This window comes from Sipha flava, unplaced genomic scaffold (assembly GCF_003268045.1).
Source record: "Sipha flava isolate LNK unplaced genomic scaffold, YSA_version1 110_pilon_pilon, whole genome shotgun sequence".
In the NCBI taxonomy this organism is placed as follows: domain Eukaryota; kingdom Metazoa; phylum Arthropoda; class Insecta; order Hemiptera; family Aphididae; genus Sipha; species Sipha flava.
Window position 1 is genome coordinate 771,126 of NW_020271727.1, and position 20,725 is coordinate 791,850.

At 24.6% G+C, this 20,725-nt stretch overlaps 1 protein-coding gene across 1 annotated transcript in view; it reads left to right on the forward strand.

Moving 5' to 3' along the window:
- Window positions 1-20,725, forward strand: part of LOC112688177 (semaphorin-1A) — a 131,069-nt gene that overhangs the window by 74,736 nt on the left and 35,608 nt on the right. Inside the window, exons 3-4 of the mRNA XM_025561250.1 lie at window positions 12,959-13,055; window positions 19,228-19,273. Coding sequence (XP_025417035.1) covers window positions 12,959-13,055; window positions 19,228-19,273 — 143 coding nt within the window. The remainder of the gene's footprint in view (window positions 1-12,958; window positions 13,056-19,227; window positions 19,274-20,725) is intronic.

Genomic DNA, 20,725 nt, shown 5'->3' on the forward strand with positions numbered 1-20,725 from the left:
TTTTCTTTTATGTATACACAAATATTATAAATATTCCATATAATTAACTTAGTAACATTTGAATTTTACTTTGATTTATAAATATATTCTATTTTTTGTTGCAATATTTTGTTATTTTATGTTTATATAGGTTATATATTCGTTAATGTAATATTTGTAGGGTACTTATTTTAAAATATTGTTTCCAAAAAATCTGAAATATTCATTTGTTGACCTGATTTATTAAAATAATTCTATAATAAAATTATAAATTTTTAAATGTAAAAACATATTTATCACTTAAGAAAATAATAACTATAAAAATAATATCAAAAGGTTAAAATTATATATTTTATTATATTTTTTAATAAATAATCATATAAAAACTATATTAATATGGTATAATCTTATATATCGAAATAATGTATAAAAATAATGATAAGATTATTTATTTTAGTGAATAGCTGTGTAAAAAATATATTTAACTATGGTTTCAATTGACTCGTGAAGGAGGTAAATATTTATATATTTTTTTAATAGTAATGTTAATTTATAAATAAAATTTAAAATAAAAAAAACTGAGTATGTTTTTTTATTAGTAATTTTTTGAAAATATGAAATTATACTTCAAGGAAATTTTATTTATAAGTAATTATTGATATTTTTAGAAATATTTTTAATATAATTAATTTTAATTTAGAGTATTAACTACAAACCAATTTTTATTTATTTTTTAATTAATTAATTTATAATGATATTTTCTCGATTCTGAGAAAATTTATTGCGAATTCTGAAACATTGAGAAATTTGAGGGTTCTTATAATACTGTTTTTTATTTTATTTAACTGTAACCAAACTTTTGTGAATTTTTTATTCAAGTATCTAATATGAATACAATTATTAATTAGTTATTGAAAAACTCAAAGAAAACTAAACTATATAGAACTAATATAATATACGAGTATAACTATATAGTATAATTATATAGAACATTTTTCGGTATAGCGTTATCTTTCTCGTTATGAAAAATTTAAATAAACGCTTTATTTCATCCACATACGATTCTGATAAAGAAGGAAGTTTTAGATTTGTAATTTTAATGTATTTTTAAATCTTATCTTAAGCTATTTTATCTAATATTAAAAATGTATATGGTTCGAATAATATTATTTTATTTCTATTTGTATTGAAATTATTATATATTAATATACATATACTATTCATTTTTTGTGTAAAAATATGTAAATAATTTTATTAATCAACGGGTTATAAATTTTATTTGTTATATATTAAGTATTATACCTACTAAATTGGTATCATAAAATAAGAATTTAAATGTGATTTTTGTTTTAGAATCAGATATTTACTCTAGGTTTTCCAGAATTCTAATCACATTATATTGTTTTGCTACTAAACATTTAATTTATTTTATATTCTCAGATGTATAATTGAAATTAATAGTTATTATACCTAAATAAACTGTAAAAATTCTATTAAGACTCTATAATATGTGTAGCGAATTACCCTATTTTATTATGTGTTTTGTTTCCAATATAATTTTTTTTTTTTTTTTTTTTTTTTTTAGTATACCATATACGCATAAACAGTTCACACATCTTGTTTTAAAAATTTTCCTTAAACAATATTTTTTTTTCTCGTTTCTTGCTACTGACGTACATGCGTGAAGAAGCTGCCAGATTTTGAATACTTTTCATAAATGTATGAGGCCATCCGTGTGTTCAACCCCTAGTTTTTGTTTATAACTGATTTTAATTAATTCACCCTCATCTCTGATGAGTAAATGGACATACATGTCCTCCCGCAGTGCATAGTGTTATGAATGCATATGAATTTCGGTGATCAGATGACGAGTTGGTAGTGCGTCGTATGCGCGCCGGGAGGAGATGGATAGTGGTGAGCTGTGGTAAAGGCAGAAGTGATGCACTCTTAACTTTCGGTTGCTCTATGACCACGCTTTGTCCCTTTTTTGACAATATTAGAATGTCAATAAGGATTATGCTAATCCTTATTTCTCTTGGTCTCGTTCCCCAGGGACTCGTAGGCAACGTTATTTCATGTGTGATGATGAATAATGAATATTATTTGCACGTATGGAAAAATTACGCTTACATTGACGACGAACAAGTTTTGATCTCCAAAGTATTAAGTATAATATGTGTTTGTGAAAAGTTCGTACCAAATGCTTGCTGGAAATTTCATAGATATATATTATGTTTAACTATATATTTGAATTTTTATATGCAGTTTGGTGTTGTATTCAGATATTTTTATTAGTTATTTTGATTAATTTGTTAAACACCAATTTTGGTATAAAAATAAAATAGCAATAATATTTTAAATTGGTAGATCGTATAGCATATTTCATAATGATAATTGATTTATTATAAAATATACATTTTATTATAAAATGTCATGACTAAGTTCGAAGTTTAATCTTATCGTGTAATAATTCATAAATTAATAGTTAAAATATTACAATTCGAAAAAAAAATTAAATAATAAAAAAAAGCTTATTAAAACTAATTTAAACAACATAATTTTTATGATAAGAATATTTTATGTACCATAATATACTTATTTTTAAATACATCGTTTTTTTTTTGTGTGTAAATAAATATTTTATGTGATAATTTAAATGAGTTTTACATAAGTTTACACGAGCGTGTTATTATTTTGAGAAATTGGATTCTCAATTAATCTCCACTTCAAACAATGTTATTTTGAAAACATTTTTATTTATTTTTTTGTACCATATGTATCTGAAAATACATTAAACCTTTATTGTTTACTCTTCTGAAAACGAAACAACCCTTGATAATAACCTGATGTTCTGTTGCCAAGGGTGTAATGTTTGTACAATGTATTTAATAGAGTTGCATTGCTATTATTGCATTAATGTATATTTATAATTATAATAAAATAATATTTCTAATAATTGAACATTGATATGACGTAGAAAACCTTATGAAATTAATTTTAAGATGATAATGTATAAAGCAAAAAACGGCGGTTTATTTATTATTTTCAATTTTAGGCTACACTTATCATTACCAAATTAAAACCAAGTATTTTAACTCCATAATATATTTATTTAAATACTTAAATTTTTTTGATGAGTGTAATTGAAAATACTGTCAAATTTTCATTTATTGCGTTTGTTAAAATTGAATAAGAAATTATATTATTAGAAATAAACTGATAAAATATATTCATCATAGAATAACCATTTGATATTACAATTTTTTAATTGTTTTTTTTTTTAGATCTTTATAAATTATTTTCTAAATTTCTAATATTTATAAACTATTTTATTTTGATATTTGATATGGACAAAATAAATAAAAAAAAGTTTTGGGTGTAACGATATTTTGTGAATAGCTTAACTGATTATTTCACATTGCTTTTATTTTTAGAAAAATGTTCAATTAAATGTTTAATTAGGTAATTTTTTCCTAATATTCAATAATTGAATGTAAAATATTTAATGTACTTAGTATGTATTCTTTATAAACGTAGAAGATAGCTTGAAAATCTTTGTTGGGCATCATACTCTTAATTTTATTTTTTTTTTTTTATATAAATTAGGATTTAGTGTAGGTTTTGATTTATTTAAGGACTATTTGTACTTTTCATTCATTGTACCTCATAATTGATATACACCTTATGTATAATTTATATTATAGTTCTACATATTTAATTTATAGTTGTGGTGCTTATGTTATTTGGGTTAGGTCTACGTGTTTTCGATTAATCAAACCATGTATATAATGTGTACGATATGTTATATAATATATATATGTATATTATAAAATAAGGAGTATAATAATGTGTAAAGGTCTGTAGTTTCCTTTGAAGTTGGTGGTCTTTACTTCGTCAAAGTAAATAGGGATTTCATTAGATATAAATAAACTAAATATTTTATTCTTCCTTTGTTATTTACTTATAGTTAAATTTTATATATGCTTTCACTCGTGTTAAACTTATATAAAGGAAAAAATATTTGGATGGTGTGTGAAAAAAAAAAAACTTCATCGTCTTTGTTGTGTTTTGGACTTATGTATGTGCTTCCGTTATCTCGGTCACTCCCGTTGGCTGTCTGGGTAATATGTGTTCTCTTCAAAAACGAACCGACCGTGAAATTGGATGTTTTTAAACTTCTATAGTTTGATATGTTCCAAGTTAATTTCGTAAAAATAATTATAGTGACCTATACGATGCGTTATTTTGTGTTATAATAATTTTTATTTATAATGCATGCATTAGCTTTTTTTTTATTTTTTGCTGCTATTTTATACACAATACACAATTGTTCGATAATAGAAAAAATAAAACTTTTTTTTAAATATAATGTTTTGTATTTTATTTTGTTATTTGTAAATCTTCAATTGAGATATTTACTTTAGCTAAAAGTGTTACTGTTGTTTAATTAGATGCTTACGAATTGTTTCTATATTATCTTTAAAAAAAATCTCTGATGTGCTTTGGTGATTATTTTCAAATTAGGGCGAATTAAAAATATATATTTATTTCTCAGTTGAAATAATACCCTGGAATTATGTAAATTATTCGTATTATGTTAACTAACTGTTTGTATAGATTTAAAACAGATTAAAAGCTTCCATAGCGTTACACACGAGATTCCGTAAAAAAAGGACAAGCGTGATTTTAAAATATCTCTATTAAATTTAAATTTTTATTCATTTTAACCCAGTTTCTTCTATTCTAAAATATTTATTCATTTTATTACGGAACTTGAAAAACATTTTTTAAATTTAATATTTTACATATATTTATGTAACTGTTATTGATTCATTAAATGTATTATTTAACATTATTGTAATAGTATACATTTCACAATGCTTAGTAGTTATTACTAATAGCTTTAATTAAAAAATTAAGATGGAAAACTTTATTTTTTCATCAGATTTGTTTTATAATGGAAATATTGAGGTGACTGATGAAAATAATATTTACTTAAAAGTTCATATTCATAATCAAATCTTATGTTTAAAATATTGATTAATATTAAAAACATATAATTGTAATTATGTTCCAAGGAATATGTTTTAGTATTTATTACTTTCATTCCTAGGTAGGGTAATACCTATAGATTTTTTCAATATATTATGTATTTAAATGCTTGTATCTTAAAATATTAATACTATGTAAATAATTTAAAAACTGCTTAATAAATATTTATTATTATTAATATTAAAATGATTATTATGATATATGAGTGAATATTACGTATTAAGTGACCTGGTGAATTTATCAATATGTATAAATAATTATCGATTCAATTGCTAATTATGCTCTAATTTTTATTAAATACCTAAGCGTAAGTATTAGTTAGTATAATGTAACATTGGAAAGTAAGAACTCCTATTAAATTGTTATGCATTGCATTTAAAATTACGCTAGTAAAATCCATTATCGTTGTGCTACCATTTACGGCAAGTTAGAAACTCTTATTTAAACAAAAGCAGTCGTTATAGCTTCGGCCTCAATGAATATTCATTTCAATTTCGTGAGAAGGGATGGAATTTCAATAAATATTCAATCTCTTTTTGGGGCCAACAGTGACACTGGTCCCTACAAAAAGCTCTGGGTGTAATTAATTGGACTCAAAGAAATTAGGTAGTTGCTTTAGTTGTATAATTATATAACCAAATTTATACGGATCATTATTTTATATGCTGTTTTTTTAAAGAAAATAAGTGAAATTCTTCAAAGTTTCTCATAGAATTAATTTGCAAACTTTCAATAATTTTGAAATCTATAATTTTTCAATACTTTTTCTTATGACTATAATAAAATTTGAATATGTTTTTTATTCTGAATTCATGTTAATTTTGTTTATTATGTTTATATATATATATATATATCAGCTATTTAACAATTAATTCGATTTAATTTGAATAGTATTAATAATATTTACTGTATATTGTTTATAAATTTCAATCAATAATTACATATAATATACCTACATAATATTCTTCATAATTTCATCCAAAGTTCATTTAAACGGTTATGATCCGTTTATAACTATTTAATATTATTGTTTATTCATTTATTTATTTACATATTAATATAAGAATATTAACCATTAAATATTTTTTAATTTAAATTTAATTTTTTATTATTTTATGATATAATATTACTACCAATATAGAAGTAGGTACTAGTAATTTTCAAAGTTAACAATATTAATTTATTTTGGTACTATATGTTTACGGTTTTTATATTTAACTTGTAATTGGAGACATAATATTATTGTTTTTATTAATTACACAATTTGTAACTAAGTAATAGCTCATGGTTTCCTGATGAATATTATAAGTGAAAAAGGGTTTGGTCACTTATCCCATGGGCCCTAGTCATGATTTTAGTCGTTCACGAGTTAACTATCATGATTATAAAACGTTTGTATTGACATGTATATAAAATACACATATATAACTTAAAAGAGTATCTTATATGGAGGATGTAAGTGGGTAGGTTTGTTTTGCAGCTGACTCAATGCGTTTCTTTTATGTTTAATACCATACCAGAGGATAATCAAAATTAATCAAAAGTCGCTGTCGGTACCGTATGCGTACAATATACACCGCACCCTTTTACACAACTATCAACTTTCGTTAGAGGGGGTTGTTGGTAAATCCTTATAAATGGCGTCCCAGTTGACTGACGATTTTTCTTCATTTTCCTGAAATCTCTTTCCATGTATATTTATAAATTACTGCGGAAAAAAACAAACTAATTTTAATATTGAAGAAAAACGTGCGTAGATATTAGCCTCCTATGCCTTCTGACTCCTTTCCGTTTCAATAATGCTATCGATCCATTTCGAATTTGTTGATCTCCGACGTTGATATCGAGGGTGTTTCTACTACGTCATTAATCACGCACTGCATTAGCTTAACATTGATAATAACTGTTAACCAGCTAGATATTAATTAGATTTATTGTATAAGCTATTTAAAGTCAGATTTAATTAAAGTTTCAGTTGACGAGATTATACAAGAGTTTAACATTTTTCTAAATAGCCATTAGAATTACCATGGTTTCATTAATTTATACCTAATATACACAATTTTAAATAAACAAATAAATTATACTACATTTAATTTAAAAAATTAAATTGGTTTTTAGTAAAAACTATAAATTTTAAACATACATTGTTGTAAATATAGTGTTAGTCTTAATATTAAGTAATGAAATTGTATAAATTTGTTTAAAAATATTTTATTCTTATACTGCGAACAAAACTAAACTACAACAATATTTTTTTTAGCGTATACTATTTTTAAATGCATGACTCTAAGTTTGAAATTTTAAAATTTAATATTTAATTTAACAAATAACTATCTCTCTTGTAGATATATATTATTGTCTAGATTAAAATTTTTTATACTTTTATAGAATTGGTAAATGTTATTATGTATATTAGGGATTATAATATACATTTTTTTTAACAGTTATTTAAATATAACAAAATATATCTAACTATATAATTTCTAATACTTCGTTATTGTGTTTTTAAATATTTCCATTATATATATATTATGTGAAAGTTATTAAAAAGAAATTTCTATTAGGTATATTTAATGTTTGAATAAAGTTTCGTATATGTTATATTTTCTCAGTTCAAACTATTTGCCAACGAATGTATAGCTAATAATCAAATGATATTTGGGAAACAAGAAACAATAATTATTATGATAGCTACCATAAATGTCGTTGTCTACCGTTTAGATTATTAATTACTACTTATAATGTCACGTGAGTAGTTCTAGAGAGGAAACAAAGACAAAGTTGTAAGTAAGACGACAGTCTCAAGATAGTTAATCTCATCATTGAAAATTTACGCCTTATTCCATAGCTATTACTCAAATACCTACCTACTTAGCTAGCATATAATGTTAATTGCAATGGTCTTATTATATACATGTATTTTGTTTCATAAAGTTATACTTTTAAACTATGGAAATTATATTTGAGTAAAATATTTATAATACTAAAAATTAAAATTAGCTAAAATGGTTGTTACACAAAGTCGTTAGAAAATTATTTTACATTTTATTAGCGGAATCGGTTTCATTAATATTTTTGTTCTAAACCAATATTTAATTTTTCTGTTTCTTTGATCAAATTTTCTAACTGTAAATTGATGTATACATTTTTTCAATGTAGCTTCCTTTATCACGAATTATACGTAAGCGATACATTTAATTTGGTTAATTAATTATTTAATGATGAATATCTCCAATATGGAGAAAAAACTTAAAACTTGGACATTTTAAGATGTAAAATGTTTAAATAATTTAAGCTTAACTAACATCAAATTTCAAGGCTAATTCAAAGCCTTTTATTTTATCTAGTACTATCAAATATCAACATGATTAAGCTGAACAACTTAAATTTTATTAAGTTATAATACATTATTAAGGAAATAATTTTTTTAATGTAGTTATGATTTCAAATTACTATTTTTAAAAACATATATGGATATTATAATTTTATTTTTTATTCATCTTTCTCTCTCTCCATTTCTATCTTTTAAGCATATTATCATAGACATAGTAAAATAATATTTGTTCCATAATTATTTATTGCACTGTTTTGCTAGATACATTTGAAAATGATAGCCCTTTTTACAAATCATACATATAAATCTATAGTAATACTTATCACATTGGCTTATTTTCGAATTTAAAATTCTTAGCTTGATACATTGAGAGAACATAGTTGTGGTTTAATACCAAACAAGAAAACATAATCCTTTTTTGAAGGAAGTGCAAGTATGCTAAATACTTCCTGGTAGTATTACTGAAATGAATTATAATATTTTTCACTATTAAGCTCTTAATGGTAAACATTTAATATTAAACATTTTAATGAATTTATTTAGGCACATCTTTATTAATTTTACGATACCGTTGTTATTAATGCTTGGTTTTTAAATTACACATTTTTTATAATCTTTCAGTGATGATTTTTATGAATAAAAATAAATAAATTTAGTAATCATTTAATCTTTAGAATCTTTATTTATTTTCTTATATCTAGTGCAAAACTCCCAAATTTATTAAATTTATGTGTATTTTACTATTTTATATTAATTATATTTACATGATTACTATAAGATAAATTGAATGTAACATCATTATAGTGTAACTGACATTGTAAAGACATTTTTGGTTTAAGCTAAATTCCAAAGAATGTTGTGGGATGAAGAAATTTTGAATAAGTTTTTGAAATAATATTTGGAATGTTTATTAGCGGGATCAGTACATATGCCTGATATTCAATTGCCTGACATCATTTGCCTGACACTACATTTGTCCGACAATCTCAAATTATATTATAAATAAATATGTGTCAACAATTATTAAAAATTTCAATAAAATATTATATTATACCTATTATGTTATTTACAAATTAATGTTAAATTTTAAAATTATACAACTAATAATTGTGTCAAAAATTAATAATAACACAAACATTATACTACTTACAATTTAATGTTATGAGCGATTCCTCTTAGAAATGATAAATATGATCGATTTTCCCTGTCACTTATAATTGCACTAATACGTTTTTCTCTTTCAGCGTATTCTTTGCGAGTTGAAGTATGTGCCCTTCCACGAATTATATATTCAGCTCTCCGTTCCATTTGAATTTGCTCTTTTTTAATTCCTTCGATAATTGTATAAACACCAAAATGACATTTTCCAACAAGAGTTTCAAAACGTCTATGCCAACCCTCTACGCGATTTTGAGTTCTAGGAATTCCCAATTCCATTTGCTCAAATACGGACCAAAATATTGGTGAAAATAAAGGAGCTGTACAACTTACATTACCTCCTCTCATTATCCTTTGAATTCTACCATGCACATAATTGTTCTCAAACCACTGCATTATCTCAGAAGCTTCTTCGGGAATAGTGGATTTTAATTCATCAAATGCACCTGGTATTTCGGAAGGTGGAAGAAAAGCAAGAGCAATAATCTGACGTAGTTTCAAACTAAATTCTTTATCTTTTCCATATCTTTTACTAAGAGAATTTGCTTGATTTTGACGCCATACACTTTGCCCTAGATGAAAAAGACAACCAATAAAATTAGTGTCTGGATATTCACGTATTGAAGCATTTATAGCCGTTTGCTCAGAATCAGTTAAAATTAATTGAGGATTTAAATTTAATTCATTTTCGGTTGCAAAATCATTTAAATTTTCAAAAAGGCGAGTATAACATTCTTCTGTTTTACTCGCCATTAAAGCATACACGAAAGGCAATATTTTTGAATTTTCTCTTGTTCCTACTACAGCATGGATTGTATATAATTGCCGAAAAAGTGATGATTGATTTACAATTTTGCTGTGCATATTGCTTTGAATTTTATACTTATTTCTTTGTTGTCCTTGGATATTATCGATCAGTACAAAATCAAAAAGATATGCAATTAAGCGGTGAGCAACCGGTTATATTAAAGATTTTTAAAAAAAAAAAAAAAAATGTACAGCTATATGGTTAATGGTGAATATTAATTATGCTATCAAACAATGAAAAACAATTATTTTTAATATGATTTTTATTTTACTTGTTTTATAAAATTGATCAATTACATACTTTAGTAATTATAAATTACTCCTTTAATTATAATGTGTAAACTGTTTTTTAAATATTTGTAAATTTATAACAATCAAAAGTAGATAGTTTTTTTATGTCGTGTGAATATTTTATTTATTTTTGGTTAAACATGGTAAGCATTAAAATAAAATTACATTTTATGATCCTAGAAAATATTAACTATTTATGACTTTATTTGGTACTTGTTACAAGAGCTTCAGTGTATCTCTGTAACTCATTTTGGTTTTGTATTTTTAACAGATTAAAGAGTATTAGTAAATTTAAGTGATTTTTGTATGATTTGTAATTTATATGTTCAATATCAAAATTTATTACTAACGTTAAAATTAGTGAACTATAATTCAGTTATATGTTTACATGTTGATAATTGTAATTTTAAATACAACTTTCGTTTAAATTGAATACCGTTCACGTATATATTATTATTTCTATTGTATGTATTTTCTGTTTTATTTACTTGCAAAATAGCTTTTTTGGTGCCAAGTCATTTACATCTGAAATGTCAGTCAGAGTATCTTTTCTTTGGCATCTGTACAATCGGTACTTCTTCCCCTTTATGTCGCTCTCGTAGTTTTTTTTTTTTGTTTCCGTATGACTAAAAAATAGCGCTTATGAAAAAGCAAAATTACATTGACCGAATTTAATCAAAATTTATTTGGGAGGGGGGGGGTCAAAATGTCTTTTAGATATATCCTATACACCATACATGATTTGGTATATATCTAAATACATAAGGATGTCATTTTCCTGATGTCTGAGCTGAAGTTTTATCGTACTTGTGTTTTAAACGACTTAGTATAGAGAGTGGTACTACTTGTAAATAAATGTTTATGCATGTATTCGAATCTGATAGTTTCACTTAGTAAGCATAGCCTTATTTTTTTGTCATATAGAATTATAAATTTTATTTATCCATTGTTAAAATACCTTGTATAATTCGTTCATTATACTGTCTTTTGTTTTTAAAATGTTAGTGGGTTTTTTTTTCGAATAACGAGGTAATAATATTATATAGGCTTATAGTTATATTTCATTTACAATGGAAATTGTGGTTTTGATGACACAATATTCATGGTTTAAATTGGTAGACTTAAAGTTAAGATAAATTTAACTTCTAACAAAATCTATAGGCTATAAAAAGGTTTAAAGTGGATGAACAATTGTCAATGGATATTCATGTTGTAAAAGAAACAAGGAATGGCCACGATTTTATCCCTTTCTTCAGTTGTAAAACTTTGTAATGGATCGAGTCAATTCGGATTAATGTTGAAAATTGTATTACTTTACACATGCTTAATATGAGTCTTAAGTCCTGTCCTAAATATTCACGAATGGTTATGATTATATATAATATAAATATTATTCCAATGAAAAAGTACTAATATACAAAGTACATGCAATTATAATATATTGTTTGAAGGTAAATATTCATATCAATTTTGAAATATCTTAAAATGCTATTTGAGTATGAATACATTAAATTACTGATATCATCTCACAGTTCAGCAAAATTAATTGGCCCCTAAGATCTCCTGATTTTTTGATGTGTGACTTTTTCTTGTGTGGCCATCTTAAATGTAAAGTGTACAGTACTTGTTCAACAACACTTCTCTAGTTAAAGACAAAAATCCAAGAAGAAATTGCTTTGATTCTCATGAAAATGTTACAGAGAGTTATGCAAAACCACAAAACATGTTTCCCGGAATGTATACTGAGAAACGGACACTATCTTTCTGACACTATTTTCAAACTTCAAATTTTCTGTTTTGAACCTTAAATGCCATATAATGTATTTTATGTTTTCCATAATAAATATTTGAAATAATTTTTTAAACTTTTGTGTGAGTTATTTCATATTTACTTGTTACTTTGGTTTATTTTGTATTTAAACAAGTTTATGTGTTGATAAACTATTGCCGTACTGATTTTATACTTTAAATATCGCTGCTATTTCGTAATATTTATACTACAATTTTATCTATATAGATGCCATATTTATACTGATAAAATGTAAGCAAATAATTAAGTAGAAGTTAATATTTTGTGACATCAAGTTGTACGTTTTTTTGTCGTGTTCTATCAATGATAAGTCTTTGTAGCATAACTATAATGGAGTAGAAGATACATATTTGTTTACATCTTATTAATACGATATATCATGTAGAAGAGCCTGATAAAAATTTAAAAAAATAAATATTTTATCTTGTTGCAAAATATGTTTAAATTGTGTTGCGTATAATTTTTTTTTCATAACTTTTACATCGTAAAATAACTAACATGAAATTGAATTTATTATGTTTCAGTGTCTGAACATAGCAGAATATTTTCTGGCAATAACACACATACGGATTACTTTAAGACTTTACTCAGGGATGGTAACAATATATTAATCGGAGCCAGGTAAATTATTTATTTATATTTTTTATATTTTATTTTATAAATATATTTATATTTAAAAAATATTTAGATTTGGCACAAGGAATAGTATAATTAAAACATAATTATTAACATGTCGAGCGTGTTATTCACTTTCGCTACCCCAGTTATTCATTTGATTCATATTTTTTAGTATTAATGTAAAAATATAATTTTCTTCTTTGAGTAAATCTATAAAAGTTTTTCTTCAAATCCGACATCACTTTTATGTACTTCAATATTAGTCCGTGTTGTTGGTTGTTTGCAATACTCCATGTCACTTATTCTGATACTATATTAAATTATAGTAATGATAAAAAGTCATATTGCTTTTATACAGTTATCATCTCGAATTGTTCATTGTTCATGGTATTATTACTTAATGTCTTTTATAATTTTTGCTATTTTCGTTGACGCCTAAGCTTGTGCATAATTTTATAAAAATAATTACTAATAATTAATAATAATTACTGGTGTATGCCTTTATAAAGTAAATTAACACCTGTTATACGTTTTATCGTATTATATACTCATATGTTTTGTTTATTATATGTGTGTAAGTTGGTCGGGTTTTTACTTATTTACTTATTTATGTTGTCTCTTATACTAGGAAACTAAGGAAATTTTCAGATTATTAGACTATCACTGGGATTTTTGGTCTCGTCAGCAGCTTTATAATAATATCACTATCCAATTTTGTTTTAGCCATTTGAACTTTTTATATCCATATAAGGTATCTAGTATTTCACTGTTTAATTGCCCGAAGCTTTTCTCGAATTTTGTCATCATCGAAGCACAAATCACATGTCGTGTTCCAGGAGGCAGACGACATATACACATCTGCGGATCATTCGCAACAATATGTCAATTATGTTGTACTATAACCTTTATTTGAGCTCCATTTTTAAATGTTCAGAGGCATTTATGACATTTTAGAATTTCCATTTAAAAATGACTTTCTAATTGTCTTATAACTCATGTCGAAATCCCAGGGATATTGTTCTGAATTCATCTAGTACCCAAATAATCCAGGCAAACAATATTTGTCACTAAATTTACATTAAATTTGATAATATGTTATGTTCAATTCTTGATCTCAGCTTATATGTTGCAAGTTATATTATTATTATTGCACGTTTTCATCGTCAATGTGGGATCATCGAAATCCTCTACAATCTACAGAATTGGCCGTTCATATGATACATGTCCGAAACTTTGGAATCCTGAACACGTATTCTGTGGGTAAAAGGTGCAGAGGAGATCAGTTTCTCCAGTAATTGGCTTTTCCCTTCTTATACTCTATCTCGTATAATTCTCAATATCTGCAGGAACCATTAACTGTCCGGAGAATGCCCCGTGGATGGCGTTGCTAATTGACTATACATACAGTCACGTTACACCCAAAAAGGGGCGCTTTTAATGCATTTTGAAAAGTCAAGATCAAAAGATTAAGTGAACATTTCCTTTTAAAAAAGGTCTTAAGTTGCTGTAAGTGTAAGTGCAAGTTTCGATAGATGAAGGAAAAGAAAAAAATCACAAAATAATAGCTCTCTTATTTATAAACTATACAAGTTATACAATAAAAACATATATTTTTTTTTAATGCTATTAATATATCATTTAATACAATTTCTTTATTAAATTTAGTTTTATTTTTATTTGTATTTACTTTTGTAATTATATCAAAAATTCTGATAATAATTATAATATATTTATAAAATTACCATAGAAAAAGTTTTAAATAATAAAAGATGTTCTCAAAATAAATTTTGTACGTAAAAAAGTGACATTTGTAAATTTGTATAAGTACTTCTAGTATTAGTGATTTTAAAAATGAATGATCTTTTCCTTCCACTAAATATTTGTATGTTTTTATGTTTTTTTTATAGTGATTTGATCACCGTCAATAATTTATAAATATTTCCTATCTTATCTTCAATAATACATTTACTATATATTTCATTTATTTTAAAATAACTTATATTGATGTATGATATAATGTTTTTTGCTATGAGGAAAACACTAGAATAATCCCAGCGTCAGCCTAAATTTGATATATAATATATAATGATAAATTTACGAAGTATAATAATGTTGCTGTTACCTGTTATAAAATATTTAAGAATGAAATACCTTTGTAATTAATAATTTCATATCCGTAGCATAAAAAAAAGTAATTTAGGCCGTCTGGTAATTGTCCATAAGTGTAAAAACATGCATCTGGCAACCCCTCACAAGAAGATATGGTTATAATTGTATTAGTTTTTATTGTTCTAATTGTTTTGTTTTTTTTTTTTCGAGGTTCCTCCTCCACATTGCTGCACATTTTCATAAACACCTTTAATTATATATAAAAAAAAAAAAAAATTACTAATTTATTTTGTATCATTTTATTCCATTAATTTTATTTTAATTAACATTAGTTTCTTAGAACAATTATATTGGCCTCGGCTATATGTTGATGAATTTCCATCAGTCGATACATCATAGCAATAGAGTATGAGTAAGATATGTTCTATATGGTGGGTTCCTTATTAAGAAATATAACAGATAATTCCAACAGTTCACGATCATCGTTTCTTACGTGTTTATTTTGAATCAATTCCTTACAAAAATTGACTATTTCATTTAATTTTTTATCAGTATACCTAAGAATAATATTTGGGTTTGCTGTGATAAATTTTGACGGATTAATTTCTGACCAATAAGACTGAAATCGTATAAAAAGTCGGTTATTAGGTCCAGATGTAGCAGGAAGCAACACTGCTTGAAATGATGCTCCAATAACTAACTCAAATATATTATGCCTGCATGCTAGCTAAAACAAATTGTTTACAAGTTTACGTTCCAATACTAGTACACTTAGTATTTCCCAGTGTTTGAGGACGTCGTGTCAAAATACATGGCAACAATATTTTGGCTCAAGTTTCATTCTTGATCATTTAAACAATCAAAAATGGCTTGAGTCTGCACCTCTTCTATCGATGATAACAATTTTTTCATTTTAAGTAATTTGTCCTGTTTTCCTCCTGAAACCAATATTGGAAGGCGGGTTACATGCTCTCTGGATTTAAGATCAGACATTTTTTCCATCCCAGTGAACAGTTAAATTGCTATTTAATGTAAACGATTATTTTTTTAAAATTTGTTTCATTTTGTCACGATTTAGTTTTATTGTACTAGGACTACACGCGAAAGAATTAATATCTTCGACTAAACTTTTTACTGTAGCTCCGATAGTAAAATTTGCTTGCCGATCACTGACTTTAGTACTATTCAACGTAGCTGCTTATTCTGAGGTTATTAAAGGTGTCAATTTCTTCTTGCTTGCTATGATTTTTTTTGATTTTTTTTCTTCAACTTTGAAATCATCATCGGAATAATGGCGTATAAAGTAATATCATATTTATTGATATGACTGTATCTGAGAATATCATAAGAATAATAGTAATAAATAAGATAATTACAACATTAAGCTAGTATCGTATATACATATATATCGTATAATAAAACAAACTTTAAGTAGCTTGGGATGACTCAAAAAAATTTATATTATATTAATATTTATAAATAAACTATTTTTAGACTATGGATAATAACTTCAGGTGGTATGAGATTAAAATTGATGAGCATTGGTTTTTTAGATCACCCTAACACACACACACACACACACACACACACACACATATATATATATATATATATATATATATATATATAAAATATAACGTAAGATTAAATCTCGTATCTTTCTAAGCAAAAAACAAATGAGCCCTTAGACCCTTTGATGTGTTGATTTTTCATATTGTACGAAGAAGGAAGATTGGACGTTTAAACAATAACACGTCTGGTTAAAGCGACAAATGAACAGTATATACTCAATATGAAAATTTCGTTTGTTAAGTATTTCCACATTGCACATTTTGGTCAAATTATCAAAACTAATCAAAAGTGAAGCGATGGATTTTAGAATGCATTGTTTATATTTTTTTTTATTAACGGGAATATAGTATTGGTGTATTACAGGTAAATTTTAGTGTTCGAATTAGTAAAATTTGATGTACTAGTAAAGATTCTATAGTTGTGTCCACGACGTATTCTAACAATTAAGTGTATTTAGGTTATATTCAACGTGAGTTATATTTGTAATATTGATAAATCAAAATATCGTTTAAATGAGTATTGTTTATTCTTTAAGTATTGTTTTTAAAAATTATTAACTATTCAGTTTTAATATTACTATATAATATCTAATGCAATTTAAATATAATTTCTATAAAATAATGATAAATAATAATAATTACATCATAACTAATTATAATTAAAATTAATATAAATTATTTTGATTATTAAGTATTTATATGGTAATCAATTTTTTATATTTGAACACCTATTATAAAAAATTAACTTTAAAATAAATCATAGTCATAAATCATGTTTTAATAAACTTAAGTTTAAGCTTGAGTTATTTTAAATCTTTTTACTTAAATTTTATCTTTTATTTTTTTATAAACTAATTGACACACAGAAGTTCTGTTGAAGTATTTAAATTGTTTGAATAATTTCGAAATTGTGTAGGTATTATATTAGTTGATGGAAATGAAGATAACTGATTTGGTGTTAATGAACTCTAAACAAATGTATATTTTAAATACTACGTTGGTTACGTATTTAATGTATTGTGCATTTATATATTAATCAATCACTCAAAAAAAAATCTTTATTGTGCAATTATACAATTTTACTTAACATAAATTAAAGTTAATGTCTTTTTGACATTTGGAAAAAGAAAACAGGATTGTTCTTACTTTATAATATGTATGTGTAATAAGTATATCAATTATAATAATTTTCAAATGCTAGACGCAAAAATTGATAAAGAGTTGTACTTTTTGGGTTGGTTGTATCATGGAATTTTTCGTCATGGAATTTAAAGCTAACATAAAATAATAAATAACCGTGGTCACTCTATACGTAATCAATAATATCTCCCAAAAAGTTTACAGTGTCATTTTGATTCCTTAGGGTCATGGTTGACTCGCTCATAATTATTATCTTATGGTTATATGTTGTGTTTGTGTTTCTTTTCTCCATCTCTCTACCTTTCTATATATATATATATATATAGAAAATAAAATAATATAATATATATTATTTTATTTACTTTAGAGTTTGGTCAAAAGAAGGGTGTTCGATTGAAAAAGTGAAAATAACAATCTTACGAGCGTTGGGAGGTCCCCCAGCGAGTAAAGTCCCTTGACACCAAACTTGTGGCCAATATTGCTTATACTCTCTTCGTATCGCCTATATTATATATGTTAGAGCTCTGCAGAATCGGCTTCTGATAATTGGATCTCTCGGGGAAAAAAAAAAGCTTCTGACCGAATATTGTTTTTAGTGAGCTATTCTAAGATACTGGACAAAACCAACTTTTTCATTAATTTTTGGAAACTTTCAACTTAGTTATACTCTGTAGAATGCTTGTGAATTGGTAATTCCTTCGTTTTGTAGTAGTTATAAGTTCTTATTTTCATATTATGTTTGAATCTATAACATAATTTTTTTTTTATATACACATACACGTGTAATATATTTATATGAATAATTTTAATTAAAATAGTAAAAAATAAAAAATAAAGTTGTATTTTTAAGTACTTAGTTTAGGTAGTTTTATACTTAACTATTGTCCAGTTCCAGTTAAACGATAAGGTATGGGATTTTTTTCAGTTCAAATAAAATTATTTCTTGAAAGGTAATGACTGTATATGGGAGTTGTGTCTACAAATAACGTTATAAATATTTTATTGAAATTTTAAGTTTTTATTTAAATTTATTATACATATATATTTATGTATTTATTCAATTAAAATAATTGTATTGTTTGCAAGAAATCTTCAATATTATTATATTGATTTTATTATAGTTGGGTATATTGGTAATTGGCCTTTTATACTATTTTGGGTCAATCTACATAAATATTGAATCATTTTACATTTTAATTAAATTCTAATAGCCAATATGGTATGTTGTAATTTTATTTTTGAAAATTTAAGCGTATGTGAAATTATTCATATTGTAGGTTATATATCAAACAATTGAGGTATTTTATAATATTGTGAGATGTGAGAATAACAATTTTATTTTTTGTTTTTTATAGGAATGCAGTGTATAATATAAGTTTGGTTGATCTCTCTGAAAATCAAGTAAGTACTATAATGTTTAAAATCATTAAAACGCACAATTTTGGATTTCGAGTTATTTTGTACTATCATCTAACATCAACAAAACATTAAGTATTAGTTGTGTTTGCAAATGTTTGAATTGCGTGAACATCATAATTTGTTTTCTTTGCGTGTTTTTATGTATGTATTACGTTTTTGATGAATTTCTATATCGTCCAATATGTTTTTAACAATTTTTACTAAGAAACAGCTGTAACAATAATTTTGAAACGAATTGGTAGAAAATTGTGTTATATTTATTGTATACATTTAAGAAACTGTAAGTGTTGCAGTATTAATTACATAAGATATATGTAGGTAATATATATATTTATATATATAGTTTTTTATCCTACAAGAGTGTTCTGATCATCATAATATATTGCATGAACTTAACGCAGATAAAATAGATATTTTTTTTTATTAAAGTTAATTAATTATGTTCTTCGCGTATTTAATTTTATACTAAAATTATTATTATTATAAATTTCAATATAATTAAAAAATAATAATTTAAAAATGTTTATTCTGTAAATTATAGTTGAAATTTTTATCATTTTTGAGTTTTAATACACTACATAATAAACAAAAATTTTCACTTATCGTCCCTTTTTATTAAATTCCTAAGAAAAAGTATTTATTTGATTACGTTTAATAAAATATATTATTTATGCTAACTTGTTAATTTTATATTCTAAAATAAAATTATCAAAATTCTTTAATCATATGTATTTTTTTTACCGATAACTGTACGTGGAATAAATGAATATTTAATCTATTCTTTACTTTATCTTTCATTGTGTATTAAATATTTTAAGGTTATTTCTTAAAACATTGATACATAAAAATAAATAAATAAAAATAGTAAAACTCGGGCAACGTATAAGTAGATTTTTGTGTGTTCGGAAAAGCTCAACTGGCAACATCGTCTTGAGACGTTAACAACTATAGAGGGGGACGAATTATCGATCGCGACAGACTGAAAACACTATACAGGCGGATTCAAAAAAACCTCAAACTCGAACGTTATAAATATTTTAAAGAACACACTTTTGTGTAGTTAAACTTATTTCAAACTCTGTTAAAGTAAAAAATATTTTTTAATTCAGTTCAAATTAACTGCACCGTGTGATCAGATTTATGTTCTCAGCATTTACTGTAATTGGTTGGAAAAAATGTTATTTTTTTATGCTTATCTAATTACTTATTATGAGTTGACAAAGGCTATTATATTTTTATTATTCATATTTTATTATCAAATAATGTAAACGTATAACACGCAAACATCCGCATTTTATTATTCTACTCCTATTAAGTTAGCAAAAATATAAAGAGTCTAAAGCTTATTATTCTTTTTATATTATTTAAAATTACTTTTGTTGGTAAATTAAACAACTTTTAATCAGTTTTTTCAGTATATTTAAAATGAAAATA